Source organism: Centropristis striata, chromosome 15, assembly GCF_030273125.1.
Source record: "Centropristis striata isolate RG_2023a ecotype Rhode Island chromosome 15, C.striata_1.0, whole genome shotgun sequence".
Classification (NCBI taxonomy): Eukaryota; Metazoa; Chordata; class Actinopteri; order Perciformes; family Serranidae; genus Centropristis; species Centropristis striata.
This window is the reverse complement of record NC_081531.1, coordinates 9,750,370-9,760,158: the sequence shown is the minus strand read 5'-3', so window position 1 is coordinate 9,760,158 and position 9,789 is coordinate 9,750,370. Positions and strand designations below refer to the sequence as shown.

General features: G+C 40.4%; 1 protein-coding gene across 4 annotated transcripts in view; it reads right to left on the bottom strand.

The window, feature by feature from the left end:
* Nucleotides 1-1,299: 1,299 nt before the first annotated feature.
* The window catches only part of LOC131986492 (E3 ubiquitin-protein ligase RNF43), a 102,300-nt gene continuing 93,810 nt past the window's right edge, over nucleotides 1,300-9,789 (bottom strand). Inside the window, exons 5-9 of one of the 4 annotated variants that reach the window (XM_059351475.1) lie at nucleotides 9,286-9,387; nucleotides 9,026-9,196; nucleotides 8,809-8,932; nucleotides 6,761-8,266; nucleotides 1,300-5,615 (exon numbers count right to left, since the gene is read on the bottom strand). In XM_059351475.1, coding sequence (XP_059207458.1) covers nucleotides 5,590-5,615; nucleotides 6,761-8,266; nucleotides 8,809-8,932; nucleotides 9,026-9,196; nucleotides 9,286-9,387 — 1,929 coding nt within the window. In that variant the 3' untranslated portion in view covers nucleotides 1,300-5,589. Of the gene's footprint in view, nucleotides 8,267-8,808; nucleotides 8,933-9,025; nucleotides 9,197-9,285; nucleotides 9,388-9,789 lie in introns of all 4 variants that reach the window. The other 3 variants (XM_059351477.1, XM_059351474.1, XM_059351476.1) reach the window with 3 other exon arrangements.

Below are 9,789 nucleotides of genomic sequence, written 5' to 3'. Positions count from 1 at the left end.
GGGCTGGTTGAAGACCAGATGGGCCGCCACGTTCTGGATCATCTGCAGAGGTTTGGTGGTGCAGCAGGAAGACCTGCCAGTAGAGAGTTACAGTAGTCTAAACGTGACATCACAAAGGCCTGAACCAGCAGTTGTGTCAATTGCTCGGTCAGGTCTGATCTTCAGGGTTCGTACACTTTAGCAGTAGTCGAATTCAAGCATTTTTCAAGGACTTTCAAGGTGTTTTTTCAAGCTTTTCCAGTATCTTACACCTGTTGTAAATTGCATGTTTTAGATGAGTACTTACATACTAAAGGGGGTGATTTCACTGAACCATACCAACAGCGATGGTCTTACACTTTTAGGAGGAACGGTCTTCATTTCAGATAGGCTACTCATTATTTTTTACATTGAACATGTGATTATCTATAGTCTATAGATGGATATAGTCAGATTGCAAGAGAAATACAGTCAGAATTTCAAGCATTTACAAGCACTTTATCCAAAATCCAAGCACTTTTTAAACCTTGAAAATACAACATTTAAATTTAAGCATTTTCAAGGATTTCAAGCGAGGGAAAATAGACACAATTGGGAAATTGTGGCCACATGAACCTTGAAGGTGAGTTGGTCGTCAATCATGATTTCGTGGAGCTTTTGGATCCAATCTGGATATGGAGATATCTCTAACTTCACTGAAAGCTTTGTGCTTGCTGTGTTCAGGGAGACATCTAGTGGTCATTCAGAGATACTTTTGGTGAGATCCTGTAATCAGTGGCGGTTCTACACAGGGGACTTCAGGGGCCACTGCCCCCGTGGAGAAGCCCTTGGCCCCTGCTGTGGCCCCTGTGTCAAATTAATAATAAAATGATCAATTTATAACGATGAAACACAGAACAATTCCTACCTATTTTTGTTCAAACAATATCTCATCGTACACAAAAGGAACCTAAAATGTGTACATTGTTTAATAGTTTAATTGTGCAATAAAAGCTTGTGTATGTAAAAAAAGATAATTCTCACTGTACTGTACTTTCAAAATAAAAAAGAAATTGTGCACCAAAATGAGAAATGTCTTTGTCGTACAAAAATATTATTGTTGCTAAGTCTCATTGTTTCAATCAATGTATTTGTATCTTCCAAATATACATAAATTAGATTTTCAAATAAGCTAAAATATACTTTTTTGCCGCTTTTAATGTGAGGTTTTGAACCGCCACTGGCTGAATCCTAATCAATTCTATAAAAAATGTGAAAAATGGTCACGTAAATGTAGGGAATAATGTATTCAGCACACCTGTTTTATTTCAAAATAATTTATTTGCATATAATTGGAATGAAGACAGGTTGATACATCTGTGATGGCACTGGTCAGTTTCCATATAGAAACATTCAGTCTATACAGAAACCACTCTTTCAAACCTGGACAAAATGGATAAATATATTAGTAAATAAATATATTAGTGACATGTCACTATATTGAAATGTTCTATTATATATAAAATACAACACTATTTCATTTCTGTTTTTTTTGTTCTCTTTTTGTACACAAAGTATCCAAAATATACTGACATATCCCTTAAAGTTCTGGAGGGATTTTTTTTTACTCATAGAAAAAAGGCAGTTTCAGCTCATTATTCTTGCAAAAACATAACAAAACAAACAAACAACACAAAGAGAAAGATCTTGAACAGGATGAAATCACATCAGATATTCTGTGGCATCACTAAATGCTAGTTTTCATGTGCTGATGGTTTTGGGCTTGTTTTAAAAGAATACTATGGGTGTTTTTTTTTTCTGTCATAAAAAATCTGCTCAAGCCAAAGTGCTGCTTGTAATTCAGTCATTTCTCAGTCTCGGAGACTGTTTGGGCACGAACAAAAATCGGACAAGGAAACCCTGATACTTTAGCTTTAAAGTGAGGTATTAGTACAAGAGACTGCAACATTTTTGCATGATTGTCAAAAAAAATAATTCTGGCATGTTGTCTCTTGTCATGGAAAGCATATTTAGTTCTGAGATGTAATTAAAGGGTTGAAGCAGAAAAAAGGCACAACACATTCTGCACTATAAGGTCACTGTGTTCAAGGTTTGGCCTCTTTGGTTCGACAGGTAAGAGCTTAGTGTGTTGGGAGGTTCCTGATTTAGGATCATTAACAGTTTGAATTAATAAGGCACATGAGGCTTTAGTAAGTGCTCTGTCTGTGTCCGACTGCTGAGAAAAACATTTTCACATTTTCTGAGCCTTGAAGGGAAAGTTCATGTTATAATGGAATTATTACACTTTTGATCTCAGATTATAAAAGCCATCTTTGACTTTTATCTACAAGTGTTGAAGTGTTCGGAGTATTTTTTTTATTTTTTTACTGGGCTATAAAGGGATTTTCTGTGTGTCAGTCTGCCACTGGGGCTAACTAGGAGGAGAGGAAATAGTAAGAAATAGAGATTTAAACCTTGATTCTAATGTGTTTACTTTTTAGAGATGTTTAAACATTTTTAAATGATTCATCTGACTGATAAAAATCTTAAAAATACTGTTTTTGATTTCTGATTTAATGTGGAATTTTATGGAGAGGCAAGTGAGAAATAAAATTGTTTTGGTGATCAATTTTCTAAGTCAGTTGTCTAAGTCTGATTTAAATTGTTTTTTCTAAATTCCTCTAAGTTCCTAAGAAAAGCCCTCTTTTTGGCATCTTTATTTCTCTCCTTTTGGTCAGGATTAATTTTTTCATGGAGCCTGTGGCTGATAGCCTGCGGTGATATCGGAAATGCCTGGATGGACTTCAAATTTAATTTGGCACAAACATATATTTAGACTCAAAGATAAACTGATTGGTGGAAAGGTCAAAGGTCAAGGACACTATGACCGCATGTCTGTCTCATTCTCGTAAATGCAATATCTCAGGAAAGCCTTCAAGGAATTTCTTCAAATTTGGCACTAATGTCTACAGGTGCATCTCAATACATTAGAATATGATGTAAAAGTCAATTTCCAGTAGTTCAAGTCAAATAGCCCCAACCAAGTATATAGTCATATGGATGGACATACTTTTCAGAGGCCAACATTTCCATAATAAACATACTTTTTAAAATTGTTCTTTTGTAATATTACATTTCTTTTGAGACACTGAATTTTATGTCTTCATTAAATGTAAGCCATAATCATTATAATTAGAAGAAATTAAGACATGGAATGTTTCATTCCGTGTGTATTGGATCTATATAATGTGTTATTTCCACTTTTTGAATTGAATTACTGTATTTAAAGTTTTCTATGATATTCTAGTTTATTGAGATGCACCTGTACTTGGACCAGAGGATGAACTGATTAGATTTTGGAATTAAGAATTCATACAATAATTATGACAAAAGTGTCTTATAGGATCAAATAAAAATCAAGTACTGACAGTTTATAGATAAAAGATCAAAGTCAATTAAACATCATGACGTTCTCCTGGCCATTATTCAACACTATAACTCAGGAACAGAGGGAGATTCAGACCATGTTTCACATTTGGTCAAATACTGAATTGGTGACACTAATCTTGTTGCCAGATTAAAGACGAGTTTGAAACATCCAGTTTTAGAATTTGTAGCTACTTTGCAGGAACATCCACATATGGAGCACTTTCTGATGTCAAAGCTCCACATGAGTCTGGACAGACAGGATGGAAACTGTAAACTGGCTGGTTGACGGAGGCATTAAACTGTGAGCTCTAGTTTTCACCCATTTTAGATTATTCTGGCAAAACCTTTTTTCACCTGTTAATTAGTCATAAACACACACGACAAAACAACTTAGATCAGACTTAGATAATGAATAATTAGTTTTTGCCCCTCTGGTTTCTGTAGATCCTCCTTCAAAGCAGAAGCAGGGATTGGCAGTGAACATATAGTCATGGAAAAAATTATTAGACCACCCTTGCTTTCTTGTTCATTTAATGCCTGGTACAACTGAAAGTATATTTGTTTGGACAAATATAATGGTAGCAACAAAAATATCTCATAAGAGTTTAATTTAAGAGCTGACATTTTCCATGGTTTTCTTGATAATGACTTTGGTTATTATCAACAAAACCATGGAAAATGTCTAGATATCAGCTCTTAAATTAAACTTTTATGGGCTATTTTTTGTTATTATCATTATATTTGTCAAAAAAATATACTTTCAGTTGTACCAGGCATTAAAATGAACAAGAAATTGAACAAAATAATGGTCTAATTTTTCCATGACTGTATCATGACTGTAACTAAGATGAATTCTTCCCATTTTTCCAGTGTTTTTTTTTTGTTCCTGAGACATTTCTCAGGCTCTACCCATTACAGTTTGAAATCATGGGAAAAGCACATCGAGCTTTTCATTAAACTGGTGCTATGGCAACAGACTGAGCTGATGCTTGGGACTGTAAGGTCTACCGAGCATGGCTTTACTCCAGTTATAGAATTAAATAGTCACTATCTCTTCTCTATGGCTGCAATGTAAAACATTTTTTCTCAAGCTTTAGTTGCTGGAAGACAACAGGAGGGTATATATATATATATATATATGGTCATTTGGTTATGACACAACATTGTGGTGATTTAAAGGAGCAGAGGATATGGTTGATGAGGCCGGTTCTCTCTGCACTGATCAGGGGTTTTAACAGCACTGAGGTCGAAAAACATGTAACTGGCAAGAGAAATGACAAGAACAAGACAATAGCTTGTAATGACGACGACATAATTCAGTCAAACCGGTTTGAAAAGTAAAAAAAAAAATTACAGACTACAAAAAAAAAGAAAGAAAGAAACAGAAAATGATCCAAAACACGAACAAACATGTTGAAAACAGCTGCCATTATTGAAATAATGAAAACAAGGCCCATGCAAGGCTCAGCAACCTCAGTGAATGCTCGTTGTTTGAGGGGCTGAGCATCAACCTTTCTCTCTATTGGGACAGGTCAGACTGCCGAGAGGATAACTTTTTGTTGAGTTTATGGGAGCTACATGGTTGTGACAAAAAAAAAGAAAGAAAAAACAAAACAAAACACTACAGCAGTACCTTTAAAGACCCCCTGTGTGAGGCATGTTAAGAAATCTGAGCTGAGGTAGGCTGGAGAGAAGAGCTTCTCTCAGCTGAGACTGGACTCAGCGAAGGAAGAAGTGAAAGTAAGTACCTCTAAGATAAATCAAGTGATTCTGCAATAGAGTGAGCAATGCAGAGAAGGAGTCTCACTTCATGAGGGCTCAACACCCTAAGCAAGGATCATTCGTTGCTTGTCACTAAGGAGCATGGGAACTTGTGATATCATGAATATTCTTCCTATAACTGACGAGGAAAAACACAGAAAAACACTTTTCCCCCTTTTGTGTTGTTTCCCCAGCAACTCCCAAACATTTAAATCATCTAATATGGTTTCAGGCACAACAGTATGAAGCGTTTTTAGCATGATTTAATCACAATAATTTCAATAGTGAGCTTTGAATCCTGGGAGGAGCTGGGGAATCATGTGAACTGAATGAAGGCATTGCTGGTGGAATTATGTGGAAGACATGAGAGCGATAGCCAATGAGAGGCTTGTCCATTCTGGCTCCTGTGTAGCAGCGTGATTATGGGGATGCAACAAGTTCTCACACACCAGACTCCTCTTCTGATCCTGTGGACACAAAAACAGCTTAAGTCATCTTTAAAAATAGAATTTATAAAAAAACAAATAATACGAAAAAAGTCATGCAGGTCTAAAAGGATCATTCCAGCTTTTTTTTCCTGGACTTAGGTGTGTATTTTCTTCATCACTACTATTGGAAATAAAAACTGTATTTACCAAATAAATGGCTATGCTCATTAGTGGTGGGGGAAGAAATCGGTACAGCATAGTATTACGATATTTTGCGTGGCAATATACAGTCGTTTATTAGACCACCCTTGTTTTCTCCTTACTTGTTCATTTTAATGCCTGGTACAACTAAAGGTACATTTGTTTGGACAAATATAATGGTAACAACAAAAATATCTCATAAGAGTTTAATTTAAGAGCTGATATTTAGACATTTCCCATGTTTTTCTTGATAATGATTTTGGTTATTATCAAGAAAACCATGGGAAATGTCTAATATTTTTTTCTATGACTGTAATATCGATTCATGGCCGCCAAGTATCGATATCGGCTGTCAGTATGTTCACCATTTTTGTTTTTTTCTGGAGGCCGTATTGAGCTCACTTTATAGGTACTGCTATCTTTGTCAAAACAACGCTGCAAAGTTTGGCTTAAAAACTTGGCTAAAAAAAATTGAGAGCAGTGAAGCTTAAAGCTTAAAGGAACTGAAGACGTTATCTGTGCTATGGACTAAAACAGTCATTTTACTTTGCAGAACACGGGAGATGCTGCTCTACAGCTGACTCAATCGGTTCGTTTGTTTGTGTTAATGTGTGACTTTGGTGGATCAGAACTAACCTTTTAAAACACCAAATTCAAACAATATTACAAACAAGCTAACCTATTGAGGCAGCGGTAGATCAGCAACTCCTGAGTTCTGTGAAGTTAATTACTGTTTTTCGGTCTGGTGGCTTTGAAGAAAGCTTCAGTTCATCCGCAAAAACATGACTGTCTGACAACAAGGTAAAGTGGAGAAAATAATCGAAATATAACATAAACTTAAACTGATATTGTTTTTTTAGATGTCTAAATTAAGTTTTACAGTACACTGCTAAGCCTCTATGTCAGCTATTTTCTCCAAACTCTGGCCTACAATGGATAACTACCTCATTATGTGACTATAAATAGACAAGTGAGACACCCACCCTGATTGTGGTGTAATGTTTGGCAGTACAAACAAATGTCTGTGTTGCGGTCAGCAGCAGGGCCGTGTTGGGACCTGCAGGGTGGCCTGTCCATAGAGGTCCCAGGCCCCAAGAGCTGAGGCTCTGAGCGGGCCTGCTGCACCCGCTTTTGCCACACAACATGGGCCCCGGCACAGCAAGGCCAGTCCTCCATACCTCCAGAATCCAAAATGAGGGGCATGGGGACCAAGGCGGGGTGCAGCTCAGGAGGAGAGCAGCAGAAGCCCGGGCCCTGACCGTAGTGGATGTGGATGCTACGGTCGTCCTGCAGATCTAGGCTCTGGTGGAAGCGAACAGAGGGGCCATCGAGAACACGGCCACCCACTCGCCCCAGAGGAGCGGGGGGGTGTCCGTGTCCCTGGTGGCAGCAGTGGGCTTGTAGCTGTAAAGGGATTGGGGACACCAGGACAGGAGGTCCTGTAGGGCTGCTGGGCTCATGGTCCTGACACTCTGTCCCCGGACTTGGCCGATCTGTCGGCTCTGGCTTTGGACACTGGCAGGGGCTGTGCTTAGGAGGGCAGACAGGCGAGTCTTTGTCCAGGAGCGGGGCAGGAGGTGCAGCTGCAGCAGCGGCACCCTGCTCCTCGTCCGAGCCTCTGCTGGGGCCCTGGCCGGGCTCCCCCTCCTCATAGTGGTGGTGTCTGTGGCGGTGGTAGTGGATGTGGCTAAACACAGTCTGTGGCTGCTCTTCGGGGCAGCCCGCTTTGTTCACCACAGAATCCAGAGACCTGGGCCGGGCCTGGGCGCCCGCCTCCAGGCTGTTCCTGCGAGGGGCGCGCCCCGGACCCGGCCCGTAATACACAAACGGATCATAGTCACTGCTCAGAGAGCTACGGAAGGTGGACCAGCTGCCATAAACCCCCTGCAGGGACACGTCAGTACAGTTGAGGACTGAGTCGCTGGAGGAGCCGTGGCACGGCCCCGAGCTGGAGTCGCTGGCCGGCCCGTCAGCCAGGTATCCGCTGCGCTCCGTGTGGTAGCTGCCGCCGGAGCAGCTGCCGTCGTCCTGCCGGCTGTGTGCTGGCGCTCCGCGGGGCTGCGGCGTGGCGGAGGCGGTGTGGTGCAGTCTGGAGCTGGACGCGCTGCGCTGGGCCGGACAGGACGAGCGATAGTTGTGGCAGGACCGGCGGGGGGTGTAGTGGTGGGTAGACGTCCTGCAGTTACCTCCGATCCTGTGAGGCCTCCCGGGACCCTCTCCTGGAAGGTGGTACCCACAGCCGGGGGCCAGCGGCCTGCTGGTGAGGAAACGAAGAGTTTGGGCGTCCATGGGAGAGGAGCCATTGTAGTGGCCCAGAGAGGGATAAGGTCCAGAGGGTCCACGAGGGTAGTGGGGCCTCATAGAGAAAGGGATAGCATGCTGGGGGAAGGGGTGGTTGCGTGGGCTGCTGTAAGGCTGAGGGTGCAGGAACCCCTGGCTCTGCTCTGGACTCTGCTGGAGTCTGTTCCTGTGGGGCTGCCGCTCCGTCCCTGTGGACCACAGCAGCAGTCAGAATATGTAGACCACACTTATCACAGTATTATTAAAAAATAACTCTTAATAATCTTAAAATGTTGAGGTAAATGAAAATGATTACTGCGGTTTTGGGCTGCTGGATCATGGCAAAAATCACATTTTTTTTGCTCAACATTGAGACACAAAGACCACAAACATTCAACATGATTCACTGACTTTAAAAACATCATGCATTTATTACACTTTAAAAAAAAAAGTAACTTTAACATAAAAAAAAACAAATGTTATAAAAGTATATAATTATAATAAATAATATATAAATGTAGATAGATTATATGAAATTAATAAACAAAAATTAATTAGTTCAAATACATTTTAAAGAGAAAATAAATTACAAATAAAACACATTAAATCAAAAACACTGCTGCAACCTACTGAAATATCCTAAACATATATTCAGCACATTCCAGTCAGTAATTCAGTTAACACAAAACGAGAAGCCACTGCAGTTTGACACCCTTCAGTCTAACGGGAACATTTTCTACCAGAACTTAACTGTAAATATGCTTCTCCTCACCCATGATGTTGTGCATGCAGAGGGGACAGGTGCGGTGCTGCAGCAGCCAGGGGTCCACGCAGTCTTTGTGGAACTCATGAGCACAGGAGATGATCCTCAAATGCTAATGGGATCAAAGTGAGACAGAAGTAGATGTTTAATGATTAATAAGTCAAATCTACAGCCACAGTAAGTTCCTTGCTCCCGGTCCTCTTACCTGCCCGTCCTGAAAGTCCTCCAGGCAGATAGCACAGACGGGGCTGGAGTTGGAGCTGCTGGCGGACCCCCAGGCCGGACGGTGTCGCTGAGACCCCGAGCAGCTCTGGGAGCTGTAGGTTTTGATCTCCAATCCACTAATGGCCCGCATGGTCTGCTGGTGGACAGAGTCCTGCACACACAAGACAAGAAGCGAGGGTCAGAAGAAGACTTTTAAAGATCTCCATATTTCCATAGTTTCATATTGTTGCTTCCACTCACCCAGGTCCTGTTGGACTTGCACTTGTAGCGGAAAGCGAAGATGAGGACGATGGTCAGAATAGCGAGGACAATGGTGAGCAGGATACCCACATCATAATGTGGCTGGAAGGGAAGAGAAGATGGAGAAAGAGCAGAATATTTATACTATTTCACTGATTATTCTAAGATATCTTAAACTTAAATACCGTCACCTTCCTATAATATTGGCCTATGTCATTTTTTTTAACTTTTTTTTTTTTGCCTAAATCATCTCCTCAGGATGCTGGCCAGGATTTTTTTTGTGTTTTCTAAAAAAAACTGAAAAAAGGACATACACCAGTATTTTAGGAGGGTGTCAATATTAAGTACATGTGGATTTCAATAAATTTGAATATGATAGAAAAGTTTATTTATGTCAGTAATTCAGTTCAAAAAGTGGAAATAACACATGATATAGATCCATGACACACAGAATGAAACATGACATGTCTTAATTTACTTAATTTCTTCTAACTATAATGATTA